The sequence below is a fragment of the Podarcis pityusensis genome (genome assembly GCF_964106645.2).
Source record: "Podarcis pityusensis genome assembly, chromosome: 13".
Taxonomy (NCBI): domain Eukaryota; kingdom Metazoa; phylum Chordata; class Lepidosauria; order Squamata; family Lacertidae; genus Podarcis; species Podarcis pityusensis.
In genome coordinates this window covers 35,392,565-35,410,400 of record NC_138038.1, presented here as the reverse complement: position 1 = coordinate 35,410,400, position 17,836 = coordinate 35,392,565, and the positions used below count along the sequence as shown (strand labels likewise).

The window sequence follows — 17,836 nt, the reverse complement described above, 5'->3', positions numbered from 1 at the left end:
AACCAATGGAGGAAAAAATTGAATAATGTTATAATTTTAGAATATTTAACTGTGAAGATACACAGAATGAAAGGTTTTAAGGTCAGTGAGAAAGAGGAGGATTGGTTTGAGAAGATATTGAATTATTTGGGTAGATTTGAACAATTTGGGGCAATTAAAATGTTAAAAGTTAAATAAACCTTGTGGAGTGAGGAGTGTTAATGTATATAGAATTGTACATAAGGTCGATTCAGATATGTTATTATTGATTATGTATACTCAATGTATCCGCCGCCTGGGGGGTTTCACTGTTGGGTTTTGGTTGTTGGTAAAAAAAAGGGGGGGGGAATGTGGCCTTAAGCAGGACTTCCTTCTGAGTAAGCATGCATAGAATTGCACTGTAAGATTTCTTGTTATGCTAAAAATGGTAATGTATTAAGTTTTGTATATATAATTCTCTTAATTTCTGTTTACGTTATGCGGATAAATTACAATTTTTGTGATGGAATTTTGTGCACTGCTAATCAGGTGCCTTGTTGATCTAAGTCCTGTACAGTGGTACCTTGGGTTACATACGCTTCAGGTTACAGACTCTGTTAACCCAGAAATAGTGCTTCAGGTTAAGCACTTTGTTTCAGGATGAGAACAGAAATCGTGCTCCGGTGGCGCGGCAGCAGCAGGAGGCCCCATTAGCTAAAGTGGTCCTTCAGGTTAAGAACAGTTTCAGGTTAAGTACGGACCTCTGGAACGAATTAAGTACTTAACCTGAGGTACCACTGTATTTGCTATGACAGTAAACTGCAACAGATGGACCCCGCAACAAAAAAATACCAAAAAAAAAAACTGGCAGTGATCTACCACACTCTCCCATTGTCATTCTTCAACTTAATATTATTATATGTGTGGCTGGGGAAACCCAGCCAGGTGGGCGGGGTATAAATAATAAATTATGATTATGATAAAAATAATAAAAAAAATATTACCCCCCCCCCACACACCAGCCCCCTCCCAGGGCCATTGGTGCACACGGGAAGCCAACACGTCCCCAAATGTCCAATTCCCCCTTTACCGGATGGGAAAACTCTGGGGGGGGGCAGTGGTTTACTTTTGAATTAATGCAGCTAGTCAGGAGCTGGAAAGGTGGGAGAAGTTCAGCATCCATGCAGAACTAGGAGGGAGAGGGTTTTCTTTCCATGGGAACCGGCAGGAGCGGGGAGAGGAAGGAGAAACATCATGGTCTCTCTCTCTCTCTGCCCTTCTCTCGGCTCCCTTTCCCGGCTGGCCAGCTGACTGGGCGCATAGCTGTCAACCTTCCCTTTTTTTCCAGGAAATTCCCTTATTCCAGCGTCGTTTCCCGCTGCTATCCCAGATTGTTAGATATCCCATAGACTGTCTCCGGGACAGGTGAGGCTTCTGATCCCTTATTTTTGAGGCTGCTGATCCTTTACTTTCAAATCTGAAAGTTGACAGCTATTACTGGGCGTTGGGCAAAGCCTGCGGCTGAGCAGGGTGCTTGATCCTCGAGTCGACCGTGGTCGAGTCGACATACATGGCCTATAGCAATCTCACGGCTGTAAGCATATAAAGTGGTACCTCGGGTTAAGTACTTAATTCGTTCCGAAGGTCCATTCTTAACCTGAAACTGTTCTTAACCTGAAGCACCACTTTAGCTAATGGGGCCTGCCGTGCCGCCGGAGCACGATTTCTGTTCTCATACCGAAGCAAAGTTCTTAACCCAAGGTACTATTTCTGGGTTAGCGGAGTCTGTATGCAATCTAATGCAGTTGCCCTGGGAGGAAAAATGCAGAATATGCTACCAGGCCAGAGCTGAGCTTCCTGAGCATCTCTGCTTTCGTTCTGTATAAATAAAGCAAGTTCCAGATCCTTACATATGCAATAGTACACCTTCTTCTCTCAGGGAAATGAAGTCATCATCAAGGCTGTACAGTGGTACCTCGGGTTAAGAACTTAATTCGTTCTGGAGGTCCATTCTTAACCTGAAACTGTTCTTAACCTGAGGTACCACTTTAGCTAATGGGGCCTGCCGCTGCACAATTTCTGTTGTCATCCTGAAGCAAAGTTCTTAACCCGAGGTACTATTTCTGGGTTAGCGGAGTCTGTAACCTGAAGCGTCTGTAACCTGAAGCATATTTAACCCAAGGTACCACAGTTCAAAAGCACGTCAAAGTGCAAGTAGATAAATAGGTACCGCTCCTGCGGGAAGGTAAACAGCGTTTCCGTGCGCTGCTTTGGTTCGCCAGAAGCGGCTTAGTCCTGCTGGCCACATGACCCGGAAGCTGTACGCCGGCTCCCTCGGCCAATAAAGCGAGATGAGCGCCACAACCCCAGAGTTGGTCACGACTGGACCTAATGGTCAGGGGTCCCTTTACCTTTACCTTACCACTGTATTGCAGTCCTCTTCCATAACCCCTTTCTAATTGCGTGTCCCCTAGCCCGAAAAGCAAGAGTTCTGGCTTCAACTGAACAGTAACCTTTAAAATCTGCTGTATCCACGGAGAGCATGAGACTCTTAATCTCAGAATTGTGGGTTTGAAGCCTATTATTAGCACTGCACTGCATTGCAGGGGGCTGGACTAGATGACCCCCAGGGTCCCTTCCAACTCCACAGTTCTATGATTTTATGATTCTGTGTATTCGTATCCAGTATATTTTAGCTTTTTTTTACATGCCCCCCAGGCATGATAAAATGTCCCTTCATGTTCTTGGCATTTTCCAGCAAACATTTGAAACATCTTTATACATTCTGAATAGTTTCTCAGGAGTTGAATACCCGTTGAAATCAACAAACCCGAGTTCATCCAGGCCATGGACTTCAGTGGCTCTAATCTCAGTAGGACTAGCATTGACTCCCAACCCCTCGTGCAGAAGCAGCCCTGGAGGCACCTGGGTCTTTGCTGGGAGCAACAATAGTCTGGGATGGATGGGCCTTTGGTTTGACCCAGGTCTCTTCAGTCTTGTGCCTCTTTCCCGGATAATAGCAGCTAATATAGACCCTGTCAGAATGCACTTGGAATCTCGTCCCATTGTGCCAAGATTTGGCAGCAACTTGCAGGCTAAATTTCATCTGCTATTCTGTTTGGCCGAGTTTGGAGAGAGGTTTCCCAGGTGGCCAGGTAAGGAAGAGATCAGGCAGTGTTCCTGTATCATTAATAGTTGTGTTAAAGAAGGAATTTCAGTAGCTGTACCTTGTCCCCTTTTTTGCCTCTGGTGGCCCTGTCAGGTAGACACCCATTCCCCTTGCACAGGCATGGCTTAACTGAAAGGCACTCTTCTCCTTTCCAAATCCTAATTTAGCTTTCATCCTCTTTTCCTGCCCTGTACCCCGAATCATTTGTGGCTTTTTGGTATCCTTCTTAATTTGGTTTTGGAGTTGCCACCCTTGGTTCACCCAATTTTTTTAACGGGGAATTCACATTATGTCATTTCCCGCCCATTGTATTCCAGTCATTCCCCCCGCGCACGCACACCTAATTTGTGGCAAGGTAAACAGCTTAAAATCCTGCCATTGTGTACTGGCAAAGTGCTATTACGGCTTTCCAAGAAAGGCCAGAGATCACTGATAAAAGCTTTGTATGCAGAAAGTCTCAAGTTCACTTCTGGCATCTTCTGTTTAAAAAGGAACAGATGGCAGCGTACAGAAAAGTTCTTTCCTAAGGAAGGGGTGAGGAAGCTTCGTTTATTTTTCCATTAAAGGCCATAGGAAAGTCAACCAGGGGCTGTGGAAAATGGTGGGTGGAGTTAGAGCCAGCGGTGGGTGGAGTCAGAGCCCCAAGTGGGTGGGGTCTGAAACAATGCAGGATTGTATAGCATTGTAATGTATTGTTCTATGTGCCTCCCCATATCTCTCTCTGTGGGCCTAATAACAATAACAATAACAATAACAATAACAACAACAATATTTCAAATCTGCTGATGATTACAGCTGCCTCTGCTATGCTTCCTCAACTGGAATCTAGGTTACCAAAAGGTTAGCAAAAGCAAATGATTAACATCTGGACTATAATAAATGAATTAATTGTATACTCTTCTGTTTGCTGTATGAGTCTTCTCATCACTTGCTAGTGGGACAATCTAGAAAACCCTACGCTCTAGTCTTCTAACCCGCTGATAAGTCCCTGTTCCAAATTTACAATGCAATCCAGGAGCCCTGTCTCTGTTTTACTTCCAAAGACACCTGTGATTCTGTTTGGGTGTTGATCTACTTTGTCTCTTTTACTCAGTCTATGATGAGGATAACATGCATGTGCTACACATACAAAAAAAACTCAGAGTGAAAGAAAGCGAAGTCTTATTAAAACAAATGGTGCAAATAAAGTAGGCAGCTTATTTAACAACAACAACAACAACCTGCCCTTAATTCAAAAGTCCCAGAGAGGGTTACATTTTTAAAAAAAACATAGTTAAATAAAGAAAAACAGTTTATTTTTTTTTTATTTTTTTTTTTAATGATATTTATTAAGATTTTCAAAAATACAGAAAGTAAAGATTAAAGTACATTCAAAGCCTTATTTTCATACATCCACTTTCCGGGACTCCCCCCTTCCCCCACCCCTACCATATTCCCCTTTCATATTGTTGGCTCCACAAGCTCTCAGTTCTAATTGAAACTTAATTTGTTTAGACCATTATTCGAATTTAAAATTTATACACTCCTCATCAATACCCTTAATAAAAGACAAAAGTTCTCTCCCCAGGGCCCACCCCATTTTCATTCCACAATTTCCCTTTTTTTTAATGATAAGGACACCCCACACAATAGAAATATAAGAAATAAGAAATAAAAAGTATAATAGATGAAAAAGAGCCGATTCAGAAAAAAAAGTTGGCAAGCCTTTGGATTTTAGTTCTCCCCCCCCTGTCCCCGGTTTAATTTCCCCCTGACCACCAAACCATGTTATCTGCCTGGAATTCTTAAAGTCCATAAATCACCTATTTCCCCCAACTCCTTGCTGGCTTTTTCTTTTTATAATTATTTTTTAAGACATTTAACTTCAAATCTTTAATAAAACTCCCCCCATTGTTCTTTCCAAGTTGTAGTCCAATTTCCTCTTGTTCCGCTGCTGAAACGTTCTAATTCAGAAGTTTAGTAACTCTGCAGGGATTATTGTTATTCAGGAACAAAAACTTGCGTTCAGTCCCTTCCTTTCTTCAATAGAAAATTCTATTGTCTCCTTTAGCTGAACACCCTGTAGACAAAATATTATTTCCGTTTTGCAGCTTTCCCAGAAGATAACCAGTCCTGTAAAATTCCAATGGTATTTTTCCACTTACGACCATCTTTGTAATGTCCCGAAACTCCTCTAGGGGGATTGTTGTAACTTTGTTTTCTCTAGTCCAAAAGTCCGATTGTTATCCATGTTTTCGCCATTTTGTATCCAAGTTTTAACGGGTTATAGCAAATTGTAACAAATTTAACCAGCAAAGTTCTCATAATAAAATCCTCTCTGCTTTCCGACTTTGACAGCTACTTTGACAGCTGTCAAAATCTCCGACTCTTTTCACCAGGCTCTCTCTTCAATCACCCCGGTTCCCGGGGGGGGGGTTACGTTTCCCTTCTCCCTCAATTCTTCCTCCAGCACAGTTCTTGTAGTTCTCCATCGTGGAATTCTTAGTTTTTATCAGCAATACAAATCTTTTTGGACCTTGGTTTCCCCATCCTTGTTTTGGAAGGTTTACAGTAGGGAGGGGGACTGACTTCCTTTTTGGATCCCCCCCCCCGCTCGTGTCCAATCCGAAAAAAAATTCTTTTTTTCTCCTTTTGAACCCGGTTTCCAAATTACTCACGGGTTGTTGTTAAGAAGTCCGAATTTTCAATGGAAGAAGTCAGCGCTCTCCGCCGGATGGCATGCGGCTTCGCTCGGCAGGGATAGCAGAGGACTCAAAGCACCACGCTTCTCCCCGGCACCCGATCCGTAGCCTTTAAAAAGGCTCCTTCACGAGTCGGGAGGGCGCTAGCGGTGCCAGCCGAGTCTCCATGTCCACGGCCTCCGTGGCCGTGGTTTTTAAGGGTCCCCGCATCGCCGGTGCGGTAGGACCCAGCCCCTGCCGAGCAGGCTCCCTCCGGAGCTCGGAGGGAGTCCGCCATTCGGCGATGGCGCCAACCCGGAAGTCCAAAGAAAAACAGTTTAAAACGATTTACAATTACAGAGGTAAGGTGGGCCTTAAAAATATTCATCTCGGTTGTCAAAAGCCAGGCTAAAGCAGTGTATCTTTAAGCTGAGGGCCACTTGTTACGCACAGACCACAACATCCACATTCTAGCATTATTATTATTATTATCATCATCATCATCATCATCATCATTACTATATTCAATTTATATACTGCCCTTTATCAAAAGATCTCAGGGCGGTTTGCAACATTAAGAACACATTTTACGGCGCATCAATAATAAAAAGCATAATAGCAGACAGCATAATAATAAAATAATCATATGGAAGAGGGAGGGGAACATCTCTCTTTCTACTTCCCCCATATTGTGCATTTATGATGGCTTATAGTGGTGAACCACAGAAAAAGAGCCTTTGGGTCTGTGACGCACCCTGAGGTTCTTCAGAGACTCTTTACACCATCCTATAACATGGCACGTCAGCGAGTCACCATGGCAATGTACATACCATACATTTAAAGCATCCCCCCCAAAAAATAAGAATCATGGGAACTGTAGTTTTTTACAGGTGCTGGGTATCATAGTTCTGTGAGCAGTAAACCACAATGCCCAGAATTCTTGGAGGGAAAGAATGTGATTTGAATGTACCTTAAATGTATGGTGTGTATGCAACCTAAATGGGTTTGGGGTTTGCCCAGCTTTACCTCTGGGACTAAGCTAGGGAATCATGGAATCTTAGTGTTGGAAGGGATTCAAGGGTCATCTCGTGCAACCCGCTGCAATGTAGGAATCTCAGCTACAGCATCCATGGCAGATGACCATCCAACCTCTGCTTAAACACCCCCAAGTAAAGAGAGTCCACCCCCTCTTGCGGGAGCCTGTTCCCAGTGAGATATGAAAGGTAGGAGCTAAATGACACCTTAAACCTCGGCTATGGAGTGTCTATGTGCTTTTTTATATATAGCAAGAATGCAAAGCTGAAAACGAATGAACTGCAACTCAAATCTTATGTTCATTTTTCACATGGTCTAGTCCTCATCTGAAGACTGCAAAAACCAGAGCCATATTTCTCTTGCCTGCCCTCCTAATATTCTTATGAGGGTCCCTTCTTCAGTCTTCAGAGAGTGGCTGGAAGTGGGGAGACAGGAAAAGGTCCTTTTCTTCTAGTCGTGGCAGTTTTAATCTGAAATCTTAGGCTCAGTACTGCGCCCAGAGCTCAGAAACTGCTCGCGCTAATGGAATTCCCTGTTGCAAAATGCGCCTAGAACAATGGGAGTTTCCAATGCTGCCTGTTCCACTGTCAAACAGCTCTTACTGTCAGAAACGTTTTTCTGAATGTTTAGTCAGAATCTCCTTTCTTGTGACTTGAAGCCGTTGCTTCGAGTCCAACCCTCCAGAGCAGGAGAAAACAAGCTCCAGTTTGCTTACTCGTATATAGAATTTCTTACCTGGCTGGTAAGTCCCTATTTTAGTCCTGGAAGACACATGTTGGACAGGATGTTACACTGGCAGGGCTTGGACCTAATGTGAGCAATTAACTGTGGTTACGGAAATTAAGGTGTGCACAAGCTGTTAAACCAACCACAATCAAGAAACAAACTGCAGACACCAGGCTTGGGTTCCCAATTGTGGTTTATTTAGTAGAATAAGTAGGAGAATGCTACGGTTCAGATTAAATATTAAACCTGCTACTCCTTGGTTTGCTCTTTCCATTGGAAGCACGGATGGAAGGCTCTGCCAATTTCAGTCCCCAAGTTTCACATTTTTCCAATCTTAAATTCAGTTTTCCACGTTTTGCAGCAATTTTTGCAAGTAGTTATTTCCCCTAACATAATAACATTTTGTATGTTATTTTCCACAAACTTCTTCATTGTTATACACACTTAATATATGTGTTTTCGCAAGCATTGTTTGGTTGGACAACTGCATGGCAAAATTCAGGCAGGTGTGACTTTTCCCAGTTTCCCAGTTTGCAAGTTGCTCTGTGCAAATTTGCAAAATTGATTCAGCTTCATAAATGCACCCTGTTCTCACAATGGCCACCCAGATTCCTGTGGGAAACTCTCAGGCAAGACATGACTGTCTTGCGGTTTCCAGAAACTGGCATTCAGAAGCATACTGTCTTCGTCCTTGGAGGCAGCACTCTGATAATGGTCTCGCCTGCTTTACATCAACAGGAGCGCCCGCCATGTCAGTCAGAAAATTCCCCAGAGCATTCAGGAATCCAGTGGATTCCATAAGCCTCTGGGGGCAGGCCAACCAAACAGGCCAGGTCTCATAATTCCCAGGGGCTGCCGACTAACCAAACCTCAGCAAGAAATGGTTCATCCACAACAATGGGAGTTAGAAAAACCTGTCAGCGCACCAACCAGCCCTCCTGTTGAAAAGACCGTCTTGGGATTGTGACCTGCCACATCCATCAGACTGGTGCTGTGCTGAGACTGTGGAATTCAACATCTGGTATGCTTCCACTGCAACTCAGTGTCATCCCGGCGTTTAGCAGAGATTGTGCACAGCAGTCTGTGTTCTGTGTGGTTACTGTTGCGTTCTAGTGGAGCTCTATATAAGCAGGCTGGCCGAACCCTTCAGTTCAGCTCTGTTCTGGTCTGTGAATAAACAAGAGCTGTTTGAAGAATCGCTGTGTCGTCTGATATGTTCACCCACAACTTAACAGCGATTACTCAAGCATGCAGAAAAGTCTCTGTACGCAGCTTATTTCCTAATCTAAGAAGCGTGTATTTTACAACAGCAATTAATCAGCAGCCGATTAATTTGGCTGCCGATTGTAACTGCTGCTGTAAAACAATAAGACTGTCACCAGAGCAACGTGTTTCGGGACCAATCCTCCCAGTTGTGCCCATTGAGCCTCTCAAATGGGATGGTGTAGGACTCCTGGACTTCCATCATCGTCTCCCCCGGGCTTAGCCTACTCACGCTCAGTAGCTCCTGGCACCCGGTCCTGAAGAGGCATCCTTCACCAATGAGTCCCTCCTTCACCAGAGAGTTCCTCCTTCACCAGTGAGTTCCTCCTTCACCAGTGAGTTCCACTGCCCACAGGCAGGTCCTCCAGCTGGCCTTTCTCCCACACAGACACAGCCACGCAGCTGACTCCATAACCTTTGGAATTACACACAGAGGAACGGCAACAGAGGATGTGATGGAGGCTCTGATGCCCCAGGCTGCTCCATCAAGTTGGCCCCTGCATGGATGTTGAAATCCCCCAGTACAGGTCAAATGGTGGATGACTGAAGAATCATTATGCGTAATGTGGCGTAATGGTTAGAGCATTGGACTAGGACCCTGGAGAGCAGAGTTCGAATCCCCTCAGCTAGGTGACCTTGGGCCAGTCACCATCTCATAGCCTAGCCTGCCTCACAGGGTTGTTGTGAGGATGAAATGGGGAGGAGACCCATGTTCACCACCTTGAGATCCTTGGAAAATAAATGCAATGAATAAATGAACAAACAGTGTTTCATGTGAACCAGTGCTATTTTTCTAGAAAAAGAGGTGCTGAAACTCACCCTGAGTGCCTCCCTTGTTCCCTTATAATGGCGAGTTCCGGAGAGTTCCAGCTCAAAAGAAGCCCTGATGTTAGGTATTTTTTATTATTTTGCATAAGTTGTAGTGCAAAACGTCTGGAAGGCCCCACGTTGGTAAATGCTGGTTTTGCTACATCCCAAGTCCGTGTTTCCTTGGCCTCTTAACCCCTAACCATCCTTTCTTTTATCCCCACAGCTCCCCCCCTTTCTAGAGGGGTAATCCTCAGCATGTTGGTCATCCATCAGACCATGTGGAGATGATTTGGCGCCATGCAACCCCAGAGTCTTTTGTGGTAAGTTTCCAAAAACAATTGGCAGCATCAAGGAAGAGGCCTCAGCTTCTCCTGATATACTAGTCCAGGAATGGTGGCCGGAGAGGAAGAGGGAGAGGGAGGTTCTTTGGACCTCTCCTTACAGCATCACCATTATCTTCCCAGAACCAGGTGGCCTTAGTTCAATGCATGCTTTCCAGCACTCAAAATCTGCGTTGCTCAAAAAGGCAGTGAATGACAGAAAGCAAATTACTCAGAAAGCAATTTCCTTTCTATCATTCACTGCCTTTTTGAGCAACGCAGATTTCCATTTTTTAAAAGTTTTTTTTTGTCCTCGTGATTGCAGACGGGGGGAATGTTTCTGCAATCAGCCTCTTCCAGGCTATTCCATTCTCCTCGCCGCCACCTTTTCAGTCTTCACTTCTCCAACTGTCAGTCCACTGAGCTGTAGAGTTTACCTATTAGCAACAAACGATTGGGACCCGCAAGAAATGTTGCAGTATGACATGCTGCAGAGGGAAATGAGGAGCAGATGGGGCTTGTCAACCTGGGAAGGTAGCTCACCTGGGAGAAGGAAAACTCTGATTCTCAACCTCTGCTGCCTTGTGGCTACACTCATTCGTGAGAAAGGTTTTGGGAGTAAACCCTCCATACCCCTGCCCTTGCAAGACATCTTCGGGAGAAGAAAAAGCTATGGAGTAAGTCCTACACTGAGGGACGTGGGTGGCGCTGTGGGTTAAACCACAGAGCCTAGGATTTGCCGATCAGAAGGTCGGCAGTTTGAATCCCCGTGATGGGGTGAGCTCCTGTTGCTCGGTCCCAGCTCCTGCCAACCTAGCAGTTCGAAAGCACATCAAAGTGCAAGTAGATAAATAGGTACCCCTCCAGCGGGAAGGTAAACGGCGTTTCCGTGCGCTGCTCTGGTTCGCCAGAAGCGGCTTAGTTATGCTGGCCACATGACCCGGAAGCTGTACGCCGGCTCCCTCGGCCAATAAAGCGAGATGAGCGCCGCAACCCCAGAGTCGGTCATGACTGGACCTAATGGTCAGGGGTCCCTTTACCTTTAAGCCCTACACAAATTCAGCAACTCCTGCAGCCAAACTGGTGCCAAACGTATTGCTCTGCTTTCCTTTGGGCCACGTCAGTGAGGCTGAGAGGGGGGTCTTGTCATCTGGGCAGCCCAGGAACTCCATTGCCTAGGTTTGCACGCTGAAATAGTCACTTCAGTGGTCTCTGCAGCCACAGCAAGTGCTATGATTCTCCGGTAGTTTGACTTCACCCCCGGAGTCACACTCCAGGGGTCTCTCGGGAAAGTCCAATGCCAACATTCCCATTCTACTGTAAAGGAAGAAGGGTAAGAGTTGGATGGCTTTAAAAGAGGATCAGGCAGGTAACAGATTTGCTCTGTCATGTATGTGACAGGTCTTCAGATATTTGAAGATGGAAGTTTGGGTCTGCATTGCATGCTAACTGAGAGATGCTTTAGAGTTCTTTTGAGCTTTCACTTACTATATACGCCAAAGAATTTTTTCCTGTCCTTCTAGGTCTTTGTTCTGCTGCTGCTGTTTCTCACCCAATGTGAGTCAAGCAAGAATTGCGTCTTTCAACATGTTCCGTTTGAGTCAACAAACAACACTCAGCTTTTTTTATCTAAAATTAAAGAACTGGTGAGTGTGCCCTCGAGCAGACTATATCAGGGCAGTGCTATTTTTCTAGAAAAATAGGTGCCAAAACTCACCATGAACCTCCCTCAAATAGATGTTGAACAGCATTGGGGATGTGATAAAGTGTTGCAGGGACCATAGAGTTTAATTGCCAAGGGGCTGAGCCAATCATCCCATGCTACCACCTGAAATTGGCACTGCAGGTGGAAATGCAACATTGCAGCGCTCATGGGAGTTGTGGTCCAAAACATGGAGAATTGTGCCAGGGTGATGAAGGCTCATCTAGATAAATGTAGATCAGGGGTCGGCAACGTTTTTTGAGGCCGGTCCAGTCCACTCCCCGGCAGACCTCTCATTGGGCCAGAGCTTGCACGCCTGTGCATGCACTCGAGCTATTTCTGGTGCTCTTCTGGGTCGGAAGAGCGCCGGAAATAGCGTGTGCACATGCACATGGGCGCTTCTCTGTCCTGGAAGTGCACCGGAAATAGCACGTACACACGCGTACAGGCGCTCCTCCAGATGAGAAGCACCCATGCGCATGCGCACACGCTATTTCCGGTGCTTTTCTGGGACAGAAGTTGATCCCTGCAGCGAGAAAAATAATGGCGCCATGAAAAAAAGCATGGAAGCCCCACGTCGATCCACAGAACGGCCGTGGGCCAGTTCGAGGAAACTCCTGGGCCAGAACCAGCCCATGGGCCTTAGATTGCCAACCTCTGACCTAGAGGGACCTTTAAAGCCTATTTAGAAACATTTCATGGATAGACTTTTCTTGCTCTTTAATCCATCCTCTCCCCTCATTCAACCCAGGCCTGTCTCTTTCTCTCCTCAGAAGCAGTACCTGCTCCTCAATTACCCAGTAGATAGGCCATCCAACCTGAAACCGGTAAAGTCTTAAAAAACAACCTGTTAACTAAGGAAACAACTAGACATATGTTACCTACCATGGTGTTGTTATGTTACTTGAAATGGCTGATCGGTTGCAATTATTTTAATTCAGGAGTGAATTTTTGCGTGGAGACGAAAATGTGCGCTGCCTCTCCTGTTACAAAAAGCAGAATTTCCACCAGGAGTGGAAGGATTTGAAAGACAATTCCTCTTATGTCAATTGTGCTGCTGCCAGCCTGTGTGGGCAATACTGAGTTAGATAGACCAAAAGTCTGACTCACTATAAAGGCTTATCTACACTCACCTTTTCTCTGCGCTTTCCAGGAAATGGTCCATGCTTTAAAACTCCATATCCAGGTGCCCTTTCCCACCCACCCCACTCCGGAGCTTTCCTTGGGGAAAAAACCCCCTGCTCTTTATAGCTGAATTGGAGCAAACAGCAATGGGGGGGGCGGAACCTGAACTGCTGTTTGTTGTGCTTCTGCTTCAAAGAGCAGGTTTTCACGGGGAAATATCTGGGTCAAAAAAAAAGCTTTAAACTGTGGACCTGAGCCTGGAAAACATGGGTCAAAAGGTAAGTTTGGATGAGCCCTATGGCAGCTTTGTATGTTCTTAGTGGTTTCGAAAAAGAATACACCCCTGACTTTTTCCTAATCATTCCTTCCTTCCTTATATTCCCACTCCCCCAATAATTTCCCCCAGGATGGATTCTGCCAGGAAGTATGGGAAGTTCATCTCATAAACAAAAAGCTGAAGCATCTGGCCAGCGTATCCGGGAGAATGCTGGAGCAAATGTTCTTCAATATAACAGATCACATTGCCTCCTTTAGTAAAGGATGTAACATTGAGGTAGGTCATGGGTGCTTTGGAAGGCAGCACAGGTCATTCCCCCCTCTTATTTATTCATCTAATAGCTGTTTTGAACCTGACCAGTCCTAGACGCTAGCAATTATTTGTATTTGTTAAGGATATTTAAAAATAATTAAGTTAAAATTTGGATCAGAATGAAATACCACAAGGTGCTCCTCCCTCCAGATTAAGCCAGGCCCCTGCTCATGCCAGGTAGGAATGGAGAAGAATTTCAATTCAGTTCACATTGAAAGGTGAACTTACCTAACTTCCAAAGCAAAATACAAGCTGAAACGCAGCCATGGGCCCCTAAGGTCAATGGAGAAATCCAGTCTTGCTTGCATTTTCTTTAAAACCTACCTCCTACCTAATTCAAACTTTTTAAACCTATTTGGCTCCAGAGTTAATGCCTGCAGTCAGCAGCACCAGTAGGAGTAAAGAACAGCTGAGGAAGAGGGTGATTTTCAGCAGGAAACTGCCACAGGGCCCTGATCCAGAGTAGGGGCCTGCGGCTGTTTTGTCTTCAAAACAGAAGTAGCCCCGTTTAAGTGCCGCAACTTCACGTGTAATTTGGCCCCAGTTCCTAAGGTGTGGCGGCATGGCTTGTGGGCTCACTATACATCAGGACGAAGCTGCTGGGCTTGACTTTTTTCTCTTGCGCCTTAACAGGATAGTTGTGTCCGTTTTGTGGGGACAAACATCACTCAGTTCTTGAATCCGGTTCCTTACCACATCGGAAACCTGGCGGACAAGATGGAGAAGCTCATTGAACTGAAAGAGTCTGCTGACTACAATAATTGCACCATTATTCAGTGCCAACCAGGTAACATTCCAGGTGGTCAGGGTGTGGGGGAGCAAGGCTGTGGGGATACAGAGGGGATACATTTCTGCCATGGGGGGCTGACACAGTGGGACAATGCCATGGAGATGCCCTCATAAAACTGGTGTCGCTGCTGCTTATCAAGGTGGTTCACTGGCATGGCAGGGGGGTGGCAAACTTGGAGCAGAGCCAATCTGTGCCCACACAGCCCTGAGCTCCCCACCACCTCCCTGCACCCCAACCCGGTCAGTGGTAGTGATGACAGTGTTAGGAAGGTGGCTTTGCAACCATGCCCCACTGCCCCAGCCACTCCTGTTTTCCACTGGGTGAACAACTTGCTATGGTGTGTATGAAACGGTATGTGGTGAGCTGATCAAAGAGGATGGTTTCACCCCAGTGTCGACAATTTGGGGAGGCAGAGAAAATGAGCAAAGTTGCCTCGCTATCTTGGCAGAATACAAATGCTTTGCCTACTGAGTGGTTGCATTTATGCTCTGAAGGTTCGTTTCCGCCAGAAATAATACTTAGCATCCATACAGTGCTTTGGAGATTTCAGAATGCTTCACAAACATTATCCCAGTAGCCATGACAACCAGGCCCAACGTCAACACTTCTGCCCCCCCCCCCCCAATTTCTAGGCCCACCTGGTCGCAATAGGTCCTTGACATACTGCGCCACTCTGGGTAAATATAAATAGCTGCCCTCGGTGGCCTCCCTGCGGCTGCCACTGTAATTTCCCAGAATTCCCCAGACCAACATGACTTCAGGGGCATTGTGGGAAGTTTAAAATGGCAACTCTCAGCTGTTGGAAAGCAAGCTCAAGGGCAGAGGCCTAGCAGAGGGCATTTTACCAGGGAGCCCCTCACACCTAAAGCTGCCCCTGTTTACAACATTGGTATTATCATGCCCAGCTTGCAGTAAGGGGAAACTGAGGCAGAGAGAAAAGTCAGTTGCCTAAGCCCACTGAGTGAGTATGTGGCTGTGGTCTGATTTGAACTCAGGACTTCCCAACTTACAGCTCACACCCAGCTGTCAGTGTCACCAACTTCTGCAGCCCCAGGACTGCATGAAACTCTGGTTTCTACCACAGGGCTCACTTTATTTATTGAACAAACTTTATATACCTCTGGTTTGTATCAAAACCTCTTAAGTGGTTTACAATTTTATCGCTCTTTCTCCTGTCTCCCCCCCCCCCCTTTCTTTTCTGTCTTTCCCAAGGCATATCTACACTTGAGGACCCATACTGGTTTATCTCTCCCCCAGGAAATCATGGGAGTTTTAGTTTAGAAGAGGGAGAATTTAGAGGCCCAGAACAGCGTTCTCAGCACCTGCAATAAACTACAATTCCCATGATTGCTTCGGGTGGGGGAGTCCATGACAATTAAACCAGTGGACCATTGTGGTGTAGAGATGCTCTCACACTTTCTCCTTCTTCTCCCCATTAACTTTCTCCCTGTTTTTCTCCCTCTCCTCTTAAAAAACAAAACAAAATATTGTGGTGCCAATCACTTGATGTCAGGCCACCATCCGCTTCTTGTGAAACCAATGCAATATTCTGCATCCGTTGTCATAAGAAGGTGGTTCAGCGACACTCTGTGGGTATCCTCTCAATATTATCTGCTCTCTGCCCCTCGCTTGTTACCGGAAGGCATTCAATCTGCCCCTATAGGTCAGTCTCTCTCTGTACTGCAGACTCTTTTACTACTCCAGTCACCAAAAATGATACACAGACCCATGATGGAGTCCACTCGTCTCAGCAAACCCCACTTCAGAGATCTCACTGGGGACCATTTCTACTTCTGCTTCTCATTCCCATTTCCTGCTTTCTACTCATCATGACACGTCCATTAAGGAACCTATTTCAGGTAAGCAAGAAGCCTTTTCAAAGAGCTCTGGGATATTATGTTCTGGGTACTCACTGAGCCATGGCTGACAAGGATCTGGTGGGAATTGCAGTCCCAAGTTTCTAAAGGGCACGAGGTTGGGAAATACTGCCCTAGGTAAGGATTGGGGGTGTTCCGATTCAGTTTGTCTTTAAAGGCAAACCTATTCGATTCGTTGTTTCTGAAGCAATCTGAGAACCCAAACATGGCCGTCCTTTGACATTTGCGCTTCCCCAAATTTTGCAATTCTCCAGCCCAGCAAATGTGTACGAAAATCCACACACTGGGGTAAACCATCCCTAAAAATGCACATATTGGTGAAAATAACATACGAAAATGCAGTGTTTCCCAGACTTAACAATAATCGCATGCCCCTTTTGAGAGTTTACCTCTTCTCAGACAAAGATAATTTGGGGGTAGTTTTAATAATGCAATTTTATCTAGGCTAGAGTCGCATGTTTGTGCTTGCAGTATACATGGGGGGGGGGGGCACACAGCATCCCTGCCTTTGATCAATCATCCCAGGATAGATAACCACGGAATCCTGTCACTCTCGCATGGGCCCAATCCTCACCTTTCAGCACTATGTGTGACATTGACTCCACCATCACCAGTAGTACTATTATCTCCTCCACCCACATCCGTCAATTTGAGATGTAATCATAGCTTCATATTTCATCCCCCAGAGGCTCCCAAGGTTTCAGGAAACGCCCGTTTGAGCCTTCAGAGCACATTTGGGAAATAAAGGTAAGGGTAAGACTTTCCTGTATTTACATATTTCTGTGGCAAAAGGCGCATAGAAATAAATTTCTCAGAAATTGCTTTGCAAAAATGTGCGTTTGATAAAATCGCGTGCAAAGATTAAATTTGCACTAAAATGCCGGTGAGTTTTCACGAGGACTTTTAATTTTTTTTTTTTTTAATGAAACTGTAAACCGATGAGGATATGTGGTGAACTGAACGTAAGTTTAGAAAAAGGAGAAACTGATAAAAAGCCCCCAAATGGACAGATTTCATCCATTCCTACGGAGGAACAACCAATTACATAAGCTCCACGCTTGAACTCTGAAACGTTACTTGCCTGGCACACCTGAGTGAGAATTAGACTCCAGGGCAAGCTTCAGGGTCTTACCTAGTGGGGAATATTGCAAAATGACCAAATGATTTGTGGGGTTTTTTGCAACCTCCTCACTCCTGGCTTCTCTTCTGCCCAGGCCCCAACCAATTTTTTTTAATTTATTTTTTTGTCATCTTATCTTCCTCCCACAGCATCTTCAGGCATGAATGGCCCCCTCCACAGTGAATGGGACGGCGTCCTTTTGCTCACACACCATCAACAGCAGCACATGCCCCGCTCCCACTGTTTTCTCCCTGGAGGACTGGACTTCCATAGCTATTGGGGGGAGACAGGCAGTGGGGAGAGAGACTCATCTGCCCCATCCCTCTGAGGAGGAGCTGTGTGGGCATCAGTTCCGGATTCTGCCACTGGGTGTTGCTGCACCGCCATTTTTATATTGAGAAGTGTGAGAGGAGAAAGACATGCACAGGTTTTTTTGTTAATATATATATGTATATATATTATTTTGTATAAATAAAAATAAAATACAAATAAACAAAAATGTTTAGTAGCCATGTGAACGTATCATTTAAGTAGCATGACACCAAAAGAAATTTTGGCTTCAGTACCTAGCCTGCTCAGGGAAGGGCAGCTGGACCTGACAGCTCTTGCCCCCATTTAAACCTGGCACCACGATAAATGTTTCAGACTTTGTGGAGGACTACCAAGGCTATATATTTATATTTTATATCTAT

The 17,836-nt window shown here is 45.4% G+C and overlaps 1 protein-coding gene and 1 long non-coding RNA gene across 4 annotated transcripts in view; one reads left to right on the top strand and one right to left on the bottom strand.

The window, feature by feature from the left end:
• The window catches only part of LOC308460232, a 45,293-nt gene extending 31,310 nt beyond the window's left edge, over positions 1–13,983 (bottom strand). Inside the window, exons 1-2 of the long non-coding RNA XR_013978510.1 lie at positions 13,586–13,983; positions 12,529–12,626 (exon numbers count right to left, since the gene is read on the bottom strand). This is a non-coding gene — a long non-coding RNA (uncharacterized lncRNA). The remainder of the gene's footprint in view (positions 1–12,528; positions 12,627–13,585) is intronic.
• FLT3LG (fms related receptor tyrosine kinase 3 ligand) overlaps positions 1–17,643 on the top strand; it is a 28,592-nt gene extending 10,949 nt beyond the window's left edge. Inside the window, exons 1-9 of one of the 3 annotated variants that reach the window (XM_080976306.1) lie at positions 3,643–3,661; positions 9,845–9,941; positions 11,465–11,587; positions 12,417–12,470; positions 13,175–13,321; positions 13,991–14,144; positions 15,834–16,006; positions 16,711–16,771; positions 17,294–17,643. In XM_080976306.1, the coding sequence (XP_080832432.1) occupies positions 9,906–9,941; positions 11,465–11,587; positions 12,417–12,470; positions 13,175–13,321; positions 13,991–14,144; positions 15,834–16,006; positions 16,711–16,743 (720 nt within the window). In that variant the 5' untranslated portion in view covers positions 3,643–3,661; positions 9,845–9,905 and the 3' untranslated portion in view covers positions 16,744–16,771; positions 17,294–17,643. Of the gene's footprint in view, positions 1–3,642; positions 3,662–9,844; positions 9,942–11,464; positions 11,588–12,416; positions 12,471–13,174; positions 13,322–13,990; positions 14,145–15,833; positions 16,007–16,710; positions 16,772–17,293 lie in introns of those variants that run through there. The other 2 variants (XM_080976305.1, XM_080976307.1) reach the window with 2 other exon arrangements.
• Positions 17,644–17,836: the final 193 nt, after the last annotated feature.